The sequence below is a fragment of the Apteryx rowi genome, unplaced genomic scaffold, assembly GCF_003343035.1.
Source record: "Apteryx rowi isolate R43461 unplaced genomic scaffold, aptRow1 scaffold_69, whole genome shotgun sequence".
NCBI lineage: Eukaryota > Metazoa > Chordata > Aves > Apterygiformes > Apterygidae > Apteryx > Apteryx rowi.
The window spans coordinates 1,019,105-1,038,374 of record NW_020450971.1 but is presented as its reverse complement, the minus strand read 5'-3'; the positions used below and the strand labels follow the sequence as shown (position 1 = coordinate 1,038,374).

Genomic DNA, 19,270 nt, shown 5'->3' with positions numbered 1-19,270 from the left:
CAAAGACATGGTGACATGGCTGGCAAATGCAAGTTCAGTTTTTTTTTCTTTTTTAAACAGTGCAAATGCAGGCAAAGAAACAGTATGTGGAGAAGTGCCGGCAGTTCTTCACTTCTGTGCAAACACCTCTGACTGAAATAACACAGTGAAATTAAGCTCCTCTGTTCCCAAACTGAAATCCCAAGACTCTTCCATCCTTGAAAAGCATCACAGATGCTTTTTGCATGGCTGCTTGTCAATCGAAAAGTGGCAAACTGGAAGGGAGGAGGAAGAAACGTTCTGAGGAAGATTCATAAGGGACCCCACCACTCGGATTCTGCAAAGCCTGGGCACAGCATCATTAAATCCCAAACCCTCAGAGGCAGGAGCTGAAAGCCGCCGGCTTTGGTTTTAGAGCTAACAAACTTCTGCCTCCAGGTGATGGGAGCACTCCCCGCACCCAGCACCCAAGGTGGCTGCACCGCTCCAGGGCGCAGCCTGGTGTTCACCTTCCCAAGCACCCAACGCCGCACACCCTTGACGTTGGGCTTTGCTCGTGCCATGAAGGCTGTGTTGCAGGACACTAAGGCGTTGTGGATACTACTCCAGACCGACGGTAACTGTGACATAACGAAGGAGAACTGGGTTGAGGACGCAAGGGATCGGGCTTCAAAGCCGGGGATCATCTGCTTGCAGCTGCCCTTACACTACATAAATCTGACGTACTTCAGTTCCCACGGTGACGATGTTTCGCTCTTCAGCTCACTGTACGCAAAGCCAAATAGGAGCCATCCCGAGCAAGGGGAAATTGCGAACGCGATGTGAAAGACAGGGATGAAATGGTTAACCGATTTGTTTAATTACAACCTAATTCCCTCAATCATGAGTTCCAAAGCAGTTGGCAATGAGATTTAATTAAGGGGAACGCTTGAAAGATATCAACCTCATCATTTTTTCAGTCAAAGAGGTATGGAAAAAGATCCAAAAATTGTATTTTTAGTTAATACAAACTAAAGCTAATTAGCAGATCTAGTAGAAAATACTCAGAAGCATCAATATTTATTGACAGATACTGCTCCTCTATTATACATGCTAATTATAAACACACCGCATCTCCTTCTCCCATCACCCACACACAAGCCTGTCCCCAGCTCTCCACGGCCCACCATACGTCTAGCTGTGGCACCCGACCCACCCCGCTGCGCAGGGTCACAACCCCCCCGTACCTCGCAAATGTCCTTGAGGTGCTTGATATAGTGGCGCTCTGTGCTCATGATTTCGTTGATGACGTTGGCTCTCATCTGGTCTCGGTTCTGGAGGGTCCTGCCGAGACAGAGGCAGTCGGCGCTTGGATCCAAATGGCCATTCTGCACTTCGCTGGTTCCTTCCTCCACTCCGTCTTCTTGGTTCACCCATAGCTGCGAGGAGAAGAGGGAAGAGCAAGAGGTTTATTGGGAAAAGCATCGAGAGAGCACTGACTGAAGACTGGCTTGGTAGTTGACTGGAGGACACAGAGAGATCTTAATTAAAATTAAAAAATGACCATATGAAGGCGTAACTGGACTGCTGGATGCCGTCAGGTGCAGTGAACCAAGACGTGCTCACACGCACAAAGGACCAACCTAAAGAAAATTGCAGTTATAAGCATGTACCATTACTTTCCCTGGTTCTCACACACCATCGCTTAGGGTCTGCTCTGACAGGAAGAAATCTGATGAAGAAGGATCACTACATTTCCACGGAATTTTCTTTCCATCACCAAATAAACAGCATGTATGGAAGCTGTAACCTAAAAGATAACGCTAACTCCTAGTCTCTTTGAACAAGGCTGCTCTCYGCACACAGCGTATGGATCAAGCAGCCTCCTTTGGTTACCTTCTCCCCCAAATAAAATCTGCTTAAAATGACTCTGTTGACTCAAAGTGGGCTCGACAAAGTTTGCAAACAAACATTACCTAAAACACACAGAAATACTGTGATCTTACAAAGGTCACCTAAGTTGCTATGTAAATGAATCAAGTTTTCTTCTCAACAGTCAATGCCCAAAATACTGGAGGACTTGAAACTTAAAAATACATCTACCTGTAAAACAGCGAAACTGTCCAAGCAAACAGGAGGGCAGACAGAGAACAAATGGCAGAGTTAACCTAACCTTCTAATCTTGTTTTCAGCTCTAATAGTTTTCAATCATTTCCCATTATTCAGCATAAATTCCATTTTTGATATCTTGATCGTAAAAGGCTGCGTTCCTTTACATTGGTCAAGCGAAGAAACCTGAAATAACCTTCCTCGCCGAGCTCTCTTCCCTGTTTTGCTAACCAACGATTGCATTTTGCTCAACAACATCTCCTCTTTTTACAGCTCTCACATTTTGTCTTCCTATGGTGAGTTTTAAAGGTCAAGAAACGGAGATTTTGGAAGAAAACCCATCTCTTCTCCAGCAGAATGTTAATGGTGCAGCAAACTTAACAACAACTGCAGTTCAACATGAAGCAAACACTAAAGTCATCTGTTCTCCTGATCACTGGCTAGGCGACGGGGAGGGAAATCAGGGGAGGTGAGAAAAGCCCAAAGTGGGAACACGAGCCACAGCACATGGACGAAGCAAGGAGTCCAAGGGCTTAAACGCATGCTAGAAGCGAGTGTTCACGGAAACGCCGTGCAGCTCCGGGTGCCAGAGGAGGTGACTTTGGTGACCAGAGCCAGTTGCAGCCACGCTGGCTTAGACACGCTGGAGGTGTCGCTCGCCTCCTCTCCGTGCCCGGGCGATGCAGCGCGCTGGCGAGTGGCTCTGCCTGTTCCCCCCTAGGTCTTTCCCACGGGACGGGGTATTTTCCACCCTCGCAGAGCTCTCCGGCATGGCATCTGCTGCAGAGATGGTGCAGGTCTCGTCCCCTCCGCTTGCCTGCCAATGCCACCCGGTTTGGGGGCTGCATGCAGCTCTTTGAAGGATCTTTGGATGACTTCCCTTGGCGGTAAGCACCTGGGGCTGGGCTGACCCCTGGGGTCCTGCGAGGGTCGGCGCTGAACTAGCAACCTCATTCCACCCCAAAACGAGGGCATCGAGGACACAAGCCCTCTCCAGTAACCCCCCACCCTCCGCTTTGGAAGAGGTTTCAATTACCCCTGGACGGAGCAAGGCTTCACACCCGCGAGCCGTGTTTTATGCTGAAAAATAAACTTCCAAGAGCCGCTTCCGAGTAAGCGCCGTGCCGGGGTAGACCGCCAAAGCGCTCTTGGGGGACTGATTTACTTCCAACAGTGCCATTGATTTTAGCGGGGGCTCGGCTGCAAAAACCCAGGGGCCGTGCTCGGGAACAGAAAACGGGCCAGAGCTGTGAAAGGCGCAATTGCGCCGGCAGGCCTTTGAGGGATACAGCCCAGCGACAGCTTCATTGCTGTTCCGAGCCAAATACACGTTGCAAATCAAGCGGCACCGAGGTAGACATTAAGCCCTCAAATCCTGTTTGTGGAAGTTAAAAATATCTTCCCAGCCTACCTTTCTGCTGCTAGGAAAAGGTGTTTTGCAGCTCTCCCAAACCCAAGTGGAACAGCTCATTACCAAGGGCCATGATAGTCCAGCCAGTTTTGCAACGGAGGATATTTAAAAAAAAAAATCTCTATTTTCATTAAAAGAAAAAAAAAGCAGGGAAGATCTAATCTTCATAACAGCGGAAGGGAAAAACCTGGAAAGCACAAGTCCAAAAGGCTCTGAAACTGTAAGGCGAATACCAAAACTGCAACTTTCATGATTTCTGAAAACCTCACAACTCGGTGCGCCTGGCGGGTGCCGTACAAACACTCACAGCTTCCAGAGCTGGGAGTCTCAGGAGTATGGCTTTTTGTTTTCTTAATGAAATGTTTGCTCTTTCCTGTCAGGATTCACGCTTCCAAAGGGAAAAACTTGCAGTTCTAGTCCAGATGACTTCTGGTTTAGATTAAAAACACATGCAAAGACGTCATCTTTAAGAGAGGAAGCCAAATGTTTCTCGCATCCAGCACTCTCCAGCCTCAACTGCTGGAAAGAGCAATCCCATTGCAGCGTTCAGCACGTCTGCTTTTTGTCTTAACCTCGAAACTTTGCTAATATCTGTTTTATATCAGCAGGGGATTCACTGGCTTTCTCTTGCGTTATTTTAGTGTTATTCTTTCAGGTGGCGCTGGGTGTCTGAAATTACCCTGACAKTCTTTATTCCCAGGAGTTTCAGGCAAGATTTGCAGTCTCTCAGAGGTTAGTGCTTTCAGGGAGAGAGTTCACCTTCTGCCTGTTTATCCAAACCAGCCAAAATCTTCAAGCCATGCCCCTTGCTTTCGCTCAGGGACACGAATCCATCTCCTTGCAGAGTGCTCAGTAACTCTAGTAAGGGTCATTCTTCCAGGGGATCACTTTGAAATTTGGACCACAGCTCAGAGAAGATGAGTTACCTTCCTGGCTCTGCTGCTGACTTTGGGCCAATCACTTAAACTATAAAATGGGGATAATCTCCCTTACCAGTTATATTATTCATGAATATTTTTGAGGTTCCCAGACTGTATGTTGAAGAGGGGCATGAAAAAGGCTATGCAAAATCCTAACATGGACTTAACACATCACTGTGGGCTTGCCCCATTCTCATAGTCAACCATGGGCAATCCTTTGGCTAGGTGGACCTTTGGTCTAACGCAATATGGCTGTTCTTACGACTTCAGCTTTTGGATTTGTACAGCTCTCAGATCCTCCTGTGCTCTTGCGAAGAAGTGGCTGTGCTGCGCCTGGGCTAGGAAAAGTTACACTGCTTCCAGTGGTAATTGTGTCCTCCGACCCAACGCCACCACCGCAAGCCAGATCCTCTATGCTTCACTGACCTGCTCGCTCAGACCTCAATGAGGGTACGCTGGAGGCGACAGTGAGGTGGAAAAGGCAAACTGTGGGTGGTGCTACTTTTCCCCGGTACCTTATTAAATGTCATATTCAGTCGATCTAGACCATACTCCAAAGGTTGCTATTTTTGCCCAGTCCCTGTTCTCTAGGATTTAGACACATGCAGCTCTCCTGACATCACCCTCCTGCCTGAAATGCTTGACCTCCTACTGCTGCAAATAAGAACCGAGATAGCACTAATGGCAAAACACCTCTCCTTTTGCCCAGTGACTTTCTACTGTGCACTGGACACAAGTGCAATGAGTTGCCTCCTGCCCAGTGCAACAAAGTCTGTTTGGTAAAAGCAGCTTCAAAACTCTACTTTCTTTCCCGTTTCACCTCATATCTCCAGCCTTCCCTGCTCAAGACAGGTAGCTGCCAGCCCTGCTAAGCACCTGTGATGCCTTCCCCATAAAGGCGATGGGAATTCAGTTCCCTGACTGCTTGTCAGCTCTGCCACTCACTCTGTTTTCAAGAAGTCTCTCCAGGCTCCTGTCCCGTCTTCCCAAGGAATTAGGGGTTGTGGCTTGGAGCAGACCTGCATCCAACGCCTTGTTTTTTTGCAAAAAAAAATAACAACAACTGCTCAGCAACCATCAACAACCCTACAATAATAAATCAGCCTTCAGTGCCTTTTCCAACACCTCTGCAATGCAAAAAAGCATGGGCGCTGACATAATACAGCACTGCGGATGTCTCCCCCACACACTTCTAAAGGTCCGGCATGCCAAAAAGACGGAGCCTGCCCTGATAAATTGCCGTTAGAAAACCATTTCAAACTCTTCATATTAAGACGTTGTTAAAAGAAGCCAACAAAAACTACGGGAAAATTCCGGGTTGCATAATGCGAGCGCTAAGCGATGCTTCACACTGAAAGGCCACCCTACACGTGGAGAACAGCCTTGTCACGAGTCTTGCAGCCCTATTTCAAAACTCAGCCCTAATTAGGAAGTCATGACTGGTTCCTGCATAACATCATAACTTGCAGAGGCAGAAAAGAGCAAAATCGTCAAATAAAAAGCCCCTCTTGCCTAAGGACCCGGTTCTAGGAGCCAGGGGGAGCTGATCATTTCATTGTGCTGGTTAATACTCTATGTGATTTATATAAAATCTGTATAAAAGTGATTTATCAGTTTGCAGCTATACCCAAATGGTGCATAAAATCACCACATGGCACCATTCCAACATTAGCTGACCTGTAATTATTATATATTTAGACTGCTGAACGCATACACTGTATATAGAGGACATTTTACTTGAACAGGCATCGAGGGCTGATGGGCTCGTAATAATCAGAACGCATGATAAAACAAACATTTTAGCAGCCATCTGGATTATTAATCTCCCTCCACTGGAGATTTGCAAGGACAAAACCAGCAGATAATGCGTCACCCCTGGATGCTAGCTCACAAATAAGTAATGCGATGGATTAAAGATACAGATCCTTCCAGGGGGGTCTTGCATCCCACCGAACCTGCCCTCACRAGTGACTTGATCATAAACACCAGTGCAAGAAGCCCAAACCTTGTTTTGAAGAGCTAGAATTAGTGTCATTAGCCATCCAACAACTGCAGGGCACTGTAGGATACTCCAATAACCCCGCGGGAATAAACTGCAGCACAGAGCCTCGAGACTAATTTGTATCCCTTGCCGTCCTCTCCCGGAGCACGGGAGCTGCTCTGGGAGCTACAGGCTTTGCCCTCTCTCCCTTCTCCCCTAAGCTGGTGGTTTGCCAGCGCTGTGGCTGGTCTTCAGCCGCACACATGACACACATATGCTGTTGGACTCTACTGTACTAGCACTATCCCTCGCTCATCTGCCGTAAAGGAGCGCATAGAAACGCCAGCCAAGGACCAGAAGCCCCCGGTGCAAAGCTCTGCGTAGCTAAAACAGCYGCAAATGTCAATCTCTGCAGGTCACTCCAACAGGCAGAGCTTGCCCTGCCCTCGAAGTAACGCGCAGCCTGTCCCGGGCTCCTCAAACGCCCGGGGCAGCTGCTGCTGTCTCAGTGCGAGTGGGCAAATAGATACAAAACTCCTTCGGGCTTCTCCTTGCCCTGGCTGCAGAGAGGAGGCCGGGATTTGGCAGCGGGCAAGAAGCCCGGGGATGCTAAGAGAAGTCCCAGCAGGCGCCCCTGCCACTAGCCACCCTCCCACGGGCAGGCCACAGGCAGAGTGGAAAGCAGGGGACTGCGGTTGGGATGCCCCAGGCTCAGGGAAAACAGGGATCGCAGTTGGGGTTCCAACAAAGACCATCTTCTCCCCATAGCCTCTTCCAGAAGGAGGAACAGGGCATTTGGCCCTACAAAGAAAGGCAGTGAAGCAAGTTTCTTCCCTCCGTGGTCCTACCACCATTTTCTCCTACAGCCCCAATTTTCCCCTCTGGCTCTAACCTTGCTGTCCTTCACCTCCCTCCACCTCCCTGAACCTCTTCCTTCCCTCCCTCCTGCAACTACCCAGCCTCCCCAAGCCCACTCCCAGCTCTTTCCCTAAGACTCTCCATTCGCAGCGTCACAAGTTCCTGTTCTCCAAGTTAAGAAACGCCCCTCACTCGTTTCTGAAAAAGGAGAAGCCAGGGGACCGCTTCAGACCCTGTATCCTTGAAAGATGAACAAAACCAGCTCCAGGAAGGCTGCCCCGGGCTTCCTCCCTGTGTCCCGCAGGCGAAAGGCACTGACTCCCGAGGGCTGGAGCAGACCAGATTTACGGCCGGCGACGTGGCGGTGCCTGCCCGATAGAYGCTCCGGCACTGCAAACACGTGCTACATTTTATTTCTAGGATACTGTGAGTTAGGGCTTAGATTCCCAGATCCTAAAAATCAAGAGTCCCTGGTCCATGATGTTACACGTGACAGGCAACAGGTAGGAGCCAAAGCTCAGCTGCTCAAGCAGCTTGTTGCAGAAATCCTGCCAGGCCGAGGAAGTTTGCACTTTTTTTCACTAGGGACTGGATCTTCTTCACGACCAACACGCTTGCTTGGCTGAGGATGAGGACTGCAAAAACTCGTGCCGATTTGGCCTCATGCAAAGAATGGCCTCGAAACAATCTGGTTTTGCACCTGCAAAGCAGCTGGTACGAGGAAGGGCCCAACTGCCGGCGTTTGAACCTTTGGGGATCCGACAGATGCCGAGCGGCCTGAGTGGCTTTAGTTGTCACATTAGTGGCATCTGCAATTAGCACAGGCTGCGTTTGGATGCTAAAACACTGCTTGACTTTAAAAAAACCCTGACAATTTGTCTGCAGCGCATCCTGTCACCCTGGCACGCCGCTCGCTCCGCGTGCGATACCTCCACCAGAAGCTATTTTTATGCTGGATTTGCCACAGGAGAATAAAACCTCCTTTACGAGGCACTGACTCTGCAGCAGACACTGCAGCGCGTATTGTGTTAGTTGCCCAACAGGTGAATCCCGCTTCGGCGCCGTCCCCGTTCTCCCTGGGAAATCTCACCTAGATGCCGCCGCGATTGGTGCTAAGCAAACGCAAGTCCAACGACGGCAGCTGACTGAGAAGCAAAGAAATCAGTCTAAAATTACAACGCTCAGGGAAACCTAAGGAATGACGAGAAAGAAGAAGGCGCATCGCTGCACCAGTACCCCCCTGYGTTTTCTGCTATGTAAGAGGGTACCGACCACAAGGAGTTTATACACAATTTTTGTTGAAGGCTTTGGGGGGAGTTATTACCCTCCAATTCACCCCAACACCTCGACAGCCACTGGGCACTACGGGAAGTTGCAGTAGAGCTTCCTCAACCCCAGATTTGCTCCTTAGCTTGGCTTGGTAAATACGAGAAGAAGTCACCACTGTTGAGGTGCTAGGAAATATTTTCAGGAAACTCTATCTGCCTACTGGCATCCAAAGAGATTAAGGACAGCTGTATAACAAAATAAATCCCCTTCTCCACCCAAGAGGGGTGCATTCTGCTGTGTCCGTCTCTAGGGTAAGATCGCACAATAATAAAAATCAGCAAATTTTCATTTTTGGACTTTTTTTCCCCAGAGCCCAAGCATGATCCTATCTAGTTTTCTGGTTTTGGAGTGTTTGAATCTCACATGAGCCATTTTGGAGATGTGATGCTGGGCTCTGCAATCAGGGACTTTGCTCTGAGACCATCTTTATTTTCTGAAGGAGACCTTAAAGTATGGCAACTGTCTGATTTGCAGTACTGGAGTATTATTCTGTGCCTGCAGAACACACAGAATTCCTCCCTACAAATGCTAATCCTAATTTTTTGAGCTCGCATGTGAACACGGACGTGCTGGTATGCAAAAACTCATTTGCACAGCATCACATAAAGACAGCCCAGGGCTATGCCCTTCATGAAGAGTTCCTCCATGAAAAGAAGAGCCTCAAGCAACTCCCTCACTACAAGCACATGAAATCCTTTGCAAAATACCTGCTGTTTTCGTGACCGTGCCTCCCACCCTCTCAGATCCCTCCAGTTGACGGGACATTCAAAGACACCGAGCAGCTAATTCCAAGGTTGACTTCTGTGTCCTGCAAGAGCACTTCTAAATGGTTGCCTGGCATGTTCACTTAACAACAAACGCTTAAATACAAGGTAGATATCTTAATCTGTCTGAACCAGCTCATCATCCAGCCTTCAGTCTGGTTCTGGAGTTCTCATCTGCCTCCCTAATGATTTAAGGCTTTTCATAACTTGTTTTCTCTCTGAGGGCAGCAGCTTCCTACAGGAAATCATTCACCATTGTTTACTAAGCTCCAAATTTTACTTTTCCTCTATTTTGCTTTTTCTCTTCCCAAAAAAGCMTCACTATGTCATCCAGTTTCTCCTTGAAAGCTCCCGTGCTCCCCCAACTTTATGACTTTCATCTCTCCCACTTCCTTCTAGCCCAGTCTCCAGCTACAAAGCAGATAACGGCGGCCTTAGGCACACAGAGACAACAATTCCCGTCCGGGCAGGCAAGTCGAGTGCAGTATTTGCGTGCACGAACCCCCCTGAACTGTGCATGTAAGAGAGGCCGAGGGAATCGGCAGGTTAACGCTTTCCTCTGCACTTGCAGATGCGAATTGTTCCTGCTAGGAGATTTTGCGAGTGCCAAATTCTTTGCCAAAGATTTTCATGTGATCTGGCTGCGGAGCAAGACRCGTCAGACATCTCATCGCAAACTAGGTTTTCCAGGCCAGTTTTGCACTCAGAAGTGATCCAAATGACTTTCAGAGGAAAGTAACTCTGCAGTGATCTTGTACTGCAACTCTGTTAGTACCTATGAGAGACCTGCAGCCTTAAAATGTCCTGAAATTATTCCTGCTTGGTTTTAGAGACCACAGCTCTGCCCTGTCTCTTCCTATGTGAATCACTGCTTGTTTCGCTGTTTTGATCCTCTGCTAGGCAACTTGTTGTCCTGTTTTCCTCCTATACTCGCGTAAGAAAAATATAGATATACAGGGAAGCAAATATTTTTCTTATGCAAGCAGAACTGGAGCCACCCAGGCTAACTCAGGCAGTTTTCTGGTATCATCTTAAAAAAGCAGGGCTCAAAGCACAACCACGGAGAGAAAAACAGCCTCCTCATTATGAAAGAGCGATCAGGTCAATAAGCAGCGAGAAATACAAGAATAAGGTGGAAGGGAATGAAAAGCAGAAAGGTTGCAGGTTAACTGGTTCTTGGTGGGACCCTGAAGGAGCATAGTCTGGCTGCAGCAGTCCTGCAAGCTCTAGAGGGGTTGCAGGCATCTTCTCTAAAGGCCCCAAAGGCTTTGCAGGCATCTGGTGAGAATCACTCTGTCTTTCTTGGTAAGTAAAGTGGGAGGGGGGGAAAAAAAGGAATATGCAAGAATAGAAATGAAGAGGCAAGCGAGCGACCTCAGCCAGCAGAGGAAAGGAGAACATGACAGCCCAAATGGCAGTTGTTTTCGCAGCACAGGGCAACCGGGGAGTGGGCTGGCTTGCGGCAGCACGCTGCTAGAAATACTGCGCGGGGAAGGCAGCTCCACTTTGTAAAGCCGCRCGGTGAATAGTCCCCTTCAGCCTCCCTTGCAGAGCTGTGGACAAACTGTGCCAGAACTTCACTTGCCTGGGGTTTTTTTGCAATGCCTGGTACTTATTTTTAAATACTAATTACCATTCGTGGCAGCAAAAACATGCAGTCTCCTTTTTGGGAGCCCATCATTCAGTCCCAGGGCGAGTCTCCGGTCTCGGACCCAGCTGAACAAGTGTCTTGCAGAAGGAGCAAGTAATCTGTCTTCTTGCAGACTTAATGGGAGGATTGATTTTGTTGGAGTAAAGTCAAGCCATCGGGTTGTCACATTAGACAAAATGGGCAAGAAACTTGCCTGGAAAGGCCATCATGATCCTATGCACCAAGGTTCCCTCCAGGATGTTGCTCAGACATTTTTCTCTGGGTTTCATGGTTTGAGATTCATTGATTCATCCCCTTTGTTTTTACCAACTTCTAAAATTACCCTCCCGAGCCTTAGGGAGAGCTGGAAAGCTCAACCAAGCCAAATGATCCATGGCTTTGGGCCCCAGAGTAAGTGGGCTTGCTTGTTCAGTTGTATTTTTTAGAAGACAGGATAGCGCAAAACAAGACTGCTACTTAATCCACCATGAACCATACATTTACAACATTACGCAAAAATGGATATTAAGTATTTTCCCCTGAAACACAAACAAGACAGCACTGGTAAATGCATTGAAAAGTTAAACTGGCCCAGATCATTTCAGTCTCTAAACCAAGCGAAAAATAATCAGACAGATTTTTATAATTCAGCTTTTCTAGCTTGCCATAGGGATGAGACGTGCTAGCAACGCAGGTGAGAATATTTTCCCCGATAAGATTATCATCTTGATCACGCCTTGTACAAATCAATTTTCCAAACTGTGACTCACTCCACTGGGAGCCGGGTCAAACTCACGGTGTCCTAGACAACAAAATACTGAACRCTATTTATTACTGTGGGTTTTGGGCTGGGCTTTCTCATGCAGGGAACCCAGGCTCCAGTTCCAGCCCCTGATCTCTTGCTCCTAGAGCTGGCCAGACCTAGGAGAGACACAAGAGCTGCCTAACCAAGCCCCACAGGGGGAAGATACCTGTCCATCGGGGAGCAGAGGGAGGCAGAATCCAGGGCAGGTCTGGATTCCCTAAGCAATGGTCATTATACACCATTAGGAAACACCAGGCCATACATCTTAACCCACTCTTTCTAATCCACAGGGCTATTTCCCAAATAATGTGGTATAAATCCAGCAAAAGCAAAGAGGGATCTTGATGATGCAGGAATGCCCCAAAGAGTAAGGATTCAGGGGGAGAATAAGACAGGCAGAGAGACAAGGCAAATACAGCACCACTTTAGGATGCTGCTTGGTCTTCATTGTGCGCTTCAGAGAAAACAGTCTTCTCCTCCATCGCTACTGAGCTTGCCAAATTGCCTGGGAGGTTCAAAGGAAAGTCATCTTTCAGACAATTTTACAAGGCAAAAGAAATCTTCATTTTTGAACCATATCCCCTAAGCTTCAAAAGGAATTAAATCTCTGATCCCACCTATCGCACCCTCCGCAGAAAGGAGAGAAAAAGGAAGCGGACAAGGTCAATGCTGATGTCTTGACTCCCTGAGGAAAGCTTGAGAGCGCCCTAATAACGTGGCAGGAGCTGACGGCAGCAAAAAGGGTGTCTTCTTGTGCCTTTGCTCTCTTAAGACACAGCGAGCAAATAAATTAAGTGCTGGAATGCTAATTTGTGAAAGGCTGGATCACCACCAGAGCTGCCCGGGTACAGCAAAGCCTACTTCAGCAGAAAACCAGAGACAAGGGACCACATTTCTTGTCCCCTTGAAAAATAACTAAAGCTAGTCACAGACTAATTAGTCAATTAATTCTACATCAAAAACTGCTGGAGAGCCAAAGCTCAACACGGTTTGTGGAGGGGGGAGGGCTGACACCTCCCTGTGCTACATGGAGCCAAGAAAGCTCTCCCCAATACAGGTCTCCTGTAGCCAGCATGGACTCCTAGGCACCCCAAAATCATCTACCCAAAGCCTGCAGAACAGATAACTGGTTTTCCAAAGAAGAATCGCTTAAGGAGAGAGCCCACAACATGCCGAAGCACCCAGCGAAGGTGCTCTGGATCACAGGATTTCATGGGTTACATCCCATTTCCTGGGATACATGGGCCAGCACCCATTCTGGTCACCCTCTACCCCCTCTCATTTCTTTTGAAACCTTCTTTGTTCCCCTTTTGCTGATAGAAGACAGCCACACTGCTGATAGTAAACAACAGTGGTGGCAAATATGGTGGGCAGGACCYTCCTTTTACCATCAGGCCAAACTGCCATTTCAGTCCATTGACCAATTCAAACAGCACTGGCAACGACACACTGCAGTGGGACAAAGAAGAAAGTCACTCACCCTCACGAAGCTGGCGGGAAACCATCCTTCTTCATCATCGATCTGACCCCACCACCAGTCCTTGTTGGAAGCATCCAGGACCTTGATAACGTCTCCTGCTTTAAACGCCAACTCCCGGTTGGCCATGGTGACGTGATCCCATACTGCCTCAGCACTTACAATAGAACCACCACTGATCAGCTTTAAAAACAAAAAAGAGACAGTCAGTAAATGCTCTGTTCCCCAACACAAACACATTCATATCCACAATACAGAAAAAAATGCTTAGCCATAATAAAGCAATTTTTCCCCATTCCGATACCTAATATGTTGTATGTTCCACCCTCACACGAATAATAAAATATTAATCCAGTCTGCAGCCACCTATACAGACAGCCGTTGTGCTCCTAACCATGTCAGGCCTGGCTTTGAGAGTGCAGAAGTGAACACCACGTGCACACGTTCAGCATCTCTCAGGTCCTGGCCCTACACATGTAAAAAGCAACATCCCCCCCCTCCCTGTCACTGCTAAGCCATATTAATGCACATGCACACCTATCAAGGCACCTGGCTTTCAAGTATAATTTAGTTAGCATAATGTATAGCTGGGAAGTCCCCAAAATGGTCAAATAGATTGATGGCGCCTTGCAAAGGAATTTTAGTTTCACTAAAAAGCTTGCTCTGTTAAAGGAAATATTCTGATCTTCAGGTTTAGAAGGCATCGCATGCAATTCCAAGCAATGAATTACACAGGCTGTCAATTTTTGGGGTGGAGGTGGCAAAGCTTCCTAACATATTGAGGAGAACATTTTTTTTTAACTGTGAATTTAGTATTATTAATTCAGTGCTGGTGATATACTGACAACCTTTCATTTGAAATCTTCAAGCTACGCAGCAGAGGTAAGAAGGGCACCATACCACCCTGCTGACCTGTTTCAGACCTAACCTGGAACGCAGATCAGTCCCAGTGGTCCTCACCCTGCCTACAAGCAACCTTCTCGTGACGGCTGTGGTGACAGCCTTCGTGACRCAGATACCTGCTCACTAGAAACTGGACTGAGGCCAAACTTGTGTCCTACAAGACCCAGAAAACTTTCATATGGAGTGCTTGTCTGCTTATAGCTGAGTCAGAACAACCACAAGGACCTAGAGGAAAATGGTTCTGGTTTTCAACAGCAAGCTTTCGAGTCACCAAGTTTTCTACAAACTCCTGTTTAATGCTTGCAGGAAATACTCATACAAACAACTGATGTTTGTGCATCCACAAGACAAATCATCCATCTGTACCTGGGACACCCACTGCTCCTCAGAATGATAGTCATTGATTTAACAGAATAATAAATTGTGTTTATGTTTTGTCCACTGCAGGAATTCAGCGCTGAACAGTAAGACTGTCCTAGCAAATACAGACTCTACCCATATGCTAATCAGCTTGTCAGAGCCATCCTGCGCCTTGCTCATTAATTCTGCAGTCGGAGATGCACCAAGCGTGGTGAACTCTGGCTCAGCTCCAAATCAGAGTTTCAACTCACAAGGCAAGAGCCCACCATTACAGGCCTTCCACATGGCAACGCTTTACCAACCACAGACACCGTCTCGATTTAGGCAAACAATACAACGCATACAGACAAGGGCCCATCGCCACGGTTAAATAAGCGCAGAAGCACTGTGAGAGCCCTTAACTGCTCTTTTACAAGTCTGGCTTATAAAAACATCACTTAACAACTACCTGCACAGTACGAACTTGCAGTAAACCTTTTAGCATCGCTGCAGGGGTTCTCAGCATAAATGTATGAGAACATTCAAGTCCTATGGACGGTTCAGTCAACAGCTTAAAGGACCTGATTTACAGTTTTCCTTGAGCTGACTTTCCTTTAAGAAATCAAGCTTCTTAGGTTTGTGGCAATTACAGTTGCCGTTTCAGCTCTGCAATTGTTACAGTCAGTTGTACATAAGAGAAGCAAAATCTAAGACAGTCCAACTTGACACTTAGTGCTTTTCATCCTCAAAGCAAAGATTTAACTAGTCAGCTCACTTCTCTTGCTCCTATAGAAGATAAGGTAAAATAAAGCTCTTCCAACTTCTATTTTGCAAATGAGGAAAATAGAGAAGGCAAGCTCAAGGCCGTAGAAGGATTCAACGCGGAAGATGGGACATGCACGTTGGACACCTGACTTGACCACTTCTGTGCCCTTTCCGTGATGCCAACGATCACGTGCAGGTTCTCACATTCATGCTGCCAATGGCAAAAAAAAAAAAAAAAAAAAAACAGTTTTGGAGAAACAACCCCAAATACGTTAGGTAGCTGTTAGCAAAAATGACAAATTATCCTTTCAAATCCAGAATCAGCTGTAAAAGAAACGTGCCTTCTACATGTATCATATAGAGGCTTCCTAGGTACAAGCCTTACAAGATCACCTGATAACAGACAGAAAACCAAGGTACACCAAAGCACAGGTTAATAACAAGCCATCATTTAAGAGTCAAGCAATGGACCTAATCTACATGCTGAACTTACCACAGAGGGCATCTAATGTACTGACATGTATTTATCCCACATTTGGGCATTTAATACAGAGCTGCAAGGAGCTGGGCACCAGAGGATCCCAACGAACCTTRCAGCAGCTGCAGTCAGATGGCGTAAGGCCCTCCCTCAGCACATCCTAGCTCTGGGGCCTCTCTTAGCCTAAGAGTAGCTAAATCTGCAAAAAATAATAGTTATAAAGCTTGACTTCTGATTCGAATGCAACAACTGAACGCTCAGCCCAGGGGGTGACATGTTCTAGTGCTTGCTTACAGCACCTTGTGCTGCTCTAAACCATCAAGACTTYTAGGGTCTTTCATAAATATGAATCAGTTAAAACCTTGAAGAACCCCAAGGAAGGAATGATAGACTTCTTCACCCTCCATATTTTCATGGCCAGCTAACAAAGATTTGTTCTCATGCCAGTACTGAGCTCTCCCCCTTCGGTAGCGTTCACCCTTGACGTATTTATGGAGACAGTCACACCCCCGCTTTCAGCCTGTGTTTTTCTACTTTAAGTAAGCTCTGTTCTTTTAGCCTTGTCTTCTCCGACGGCTCTTCCTTCCCCTGAGCATTTCCCTAGCCCTTCCAGGCATCTAGATATTTTGGCTGCATCTTGCTTGAACACAGATGACCAGAGCTGTAAATACTATTCCCAAGGAGACCTTACTGGGGATTTGTGAAACAGCATGAAATATTTCCTGTACTGTGTCAGAGAAATCTTCTATTGTATCTCCCTTTTTTCCATGGCTACCTCCTACCAATGTCTCAGAGTAATCTTGCATTTGGTTAATTTAAATTGATGAGATTGAATGCATCCTCCTTGTCTAGAAAATCAGTTGTCTCATCAAAAAATAAATCAGGTTGGCTTGACACTCCTTCCTTTTGTTAATGCCGTTGGGTATTTTAGTCCATTTTTCACTGATGGTGAACCAGGAAGAGAGCTATTACGCAGACGCTGTGTTTCTGCTTTTTCTGCTTCAGCTGCCATAGACTSTGCTGCCACTTCACATGCACGCGGTCCTGGGCACTGAGCTGCCACAAAAACCATCACCGAACCCAAATTTCAGAGGGACTGTATTTTAGATTGCCCTAGCCCAGTCTGCAGAAGTGCATTACCAAGCCCYAGGCTCAGTATCGCATCTCTCAAGATTTTGGCTTGGCCAGCTGCAAGGGATGGCAGGGTCTTGCAGAGGACCAGAAAAACAGGGCTGTTTGCATGGCCTTCCTCTGCTGTTAACACAGAGAATCGAAAGATGCTTTCAGCAGACGTCAGAAGCTGAGGTGGCTTTGCAAGGTGTTTGTTGATACACAAGAGAAAGAGGGGCTGAAATGTCTTCTTTTTCACTTTCTAGTGCCACAGGGTAGAAGAAAGGCCCCGGTCACGTTAGCTGRTTCTTCGTGGTCCTTGGTCTGTAACGCTAGCCCAAGAAAGGGACCCACATGCCAGGAAGTCTGCGAGCGAGACTTGGCCTTCCAGAATATAAATACAGTTCACCTACACTAAAAGGATGGCAGCAGGATGGCAGATTTCCCGTTCCAGCCATCAAACGTGGCAGGTCCATCGAGAGAAYGCCAGAGCCCAAAATGAAAAGGTCCAGTTCTAATTTATTTTATAAGACACCTTGCTGTATCTGAGAAACAGCCTGACTATTTCAGGGCAGGGCTACAGAGACAGAACCTGATATCTGCAGCAGCACGAGATGAAGAACTAGAGAAAGGTCAGAATAAAATGTTGTATTTTCTGAGAGAATTCAGCACAGGAGCTCTCCACTCCAGAAACTTCAGGTATCTTGGTTTAGGGCTCAGATGCCAAATCAGAAGCTGGTTCAAAAATGCCTAAGCCCCAGGTTTCAAATATGGGTCTTGACACTGTGGTCAGACATACCCAACCAAAGACCTTGAAARGGACTCATCTCCCCTAATCCTAGATGACTACCATACAACATCTGAGACAGTCATCGGGACTCCTTTATAATCAGTGAAGAGAAAGACACATCTGGAGTGTGATTCATCTCAGCTATTTCAGTTGTTTACCTTCAAGTGAGGTGAATCATACCCTACAAATGACTATTTCTCTTTGTTTAATTGGGTGATGCAGAAGTTTACGTTTCCAGCATCTGAAGTTCATCCCACCTACAATTTGGCCATCACTAAAACAGGGTAACCAAAAACTGGATTTAATAATGACAATCACAATAAAAATAGTCAGACTGTTAAATCAAACTCACCCAGACACAATGGTTTCTCAGTAAGCAAAGGCTGTTATAAATAATGCAATGTGCTCCTTGCCCATTAGAAGAATTCACAAAATCTCAGCTGTTTGAATTTACAACAAGGAGGATGYGAGTATTTGGGAAAAGTGTCCTATTTATAAGGACAGTGAGGCAGTTAGAAAAGCACAATAGGTGATAACGTACATTTGTTTTTGAGATACACTGAATATTGCATGTCTTCCAGATAAAAGTCCTAGATCCCATTGAAATCAATTATTCTTGTCATTTGGTTGTTTGAACCGAACAGCCAAAAGAAAAATTTCTCAGTGCTTTCATCATGTAGCATCAGTGCAGGACAAATGCCTGAGAGCATTTCATAATAATGGAACTGAGTATAATTTTTATTGCTTTATGGTAGACTTCAGGGCACAGCCAACCGCTAGCTGTCTGGGGTGAAGAAACAAATTTCTCAGTGGGCAGATGACCGAAGATCAACCATGAGGTTGTTGGCCATGGTCTAGGGAACTGACCAGAATGGAGTCACTGTTCGCCATGGGGCCTCCATCACCTTCCGGTGAACACCTGATCGTGGCCAAAGATGAGTGCCAGATGAGACAGATGAAGGGTCTAAGGCCARGCTGGCACTTTTTACATCCTAGTGCCACCAGAGAATTTAATGAGGAAAGGAAAAATGGAAAAAGAAAAGGCTCTAATGATATGCACAACCAACACATTTCTGGAACGTATACTAAGAACACGTGGCATTACTACTGTATCATTAGGATTATACACTTCAGCTTTTCCAGTGATTTTTCACTACAGGTTTCCAAAGCGCTCTGTAAATGCCCCATAATTCAAAGAGCCTCGCTCTAAAGATGCTTATTTAAGACGCTCCTGACACCCATGCACAACAGGTGAACACTCGCACAAGATTGAGTAGAGTCAGTGCGAAGGAATCAAATCACTTCATCTTGAGGTCCACGTGGATTTTCCTTCATCCTCTAGTCTGGTTTTATTTCCAGGATGGAACAAGGCCATTGGAAATACTGAATTACATTAGAGCTGCTGCCAAAATAGAATGACAACAACAACAAACAGTAAAAAAGGTTTCCAGAGGACTCTGCAAGTGGTGAACTCTGGGATGCAGGGCTGTCAGCATATGCCAGCTGAGGGCTCCCGACACTGGCACCGCGGGCCGTGGCAYGGCAGGGATATTGCAAGCTGTCCCACAGTAAACATTGTGGCACATCATTGCAAAAACCTCTGCTGCGCTCACCTAGCTGCGATGGTCCTGACTAGCGTCAGC

The 19,270-nt window shown here is 46.8% G+C and overlaps 1 protein-coding gene across 2 annotated transcripts in view; it reads right to left on the bottom strand.

Annotated features, from left to right (window-relative positions):
• The window catches only part of ARHGEF9 (Cdc42 guanine nucleotide exchange factor 9), a 162,998-nt gene that overhangs the window by 51,055 nt on the left and 92,673 nt on the right, over window positions 1-19,270 (bottom strand). The window contains exons 2-3 of one of the 2 annotated variants that reach the window (XM_026086292.1): window positions 13,246-13,425; window positions 1,206-1,397 (exon numbers count right to left, since the gene is read on the bottom strand). In XM_026086292.1, coding sequence (XP_025942077.1) covers window positions 1,206-1,397; window positions 13,246-13,371 — 318 coding nt within the window. In that variant the 5' untranslated portion in view covers window positions 13,372-13,425. Of the gene's footprint in view, window positions 1-1,205; window positions 1,398-2,479; window positions 2,489-13,245; window positions 13,426-19,270 lie in introns of those variants that run through there. The other variant, XM_026086291.1, reaches the window with a different exon arrangement.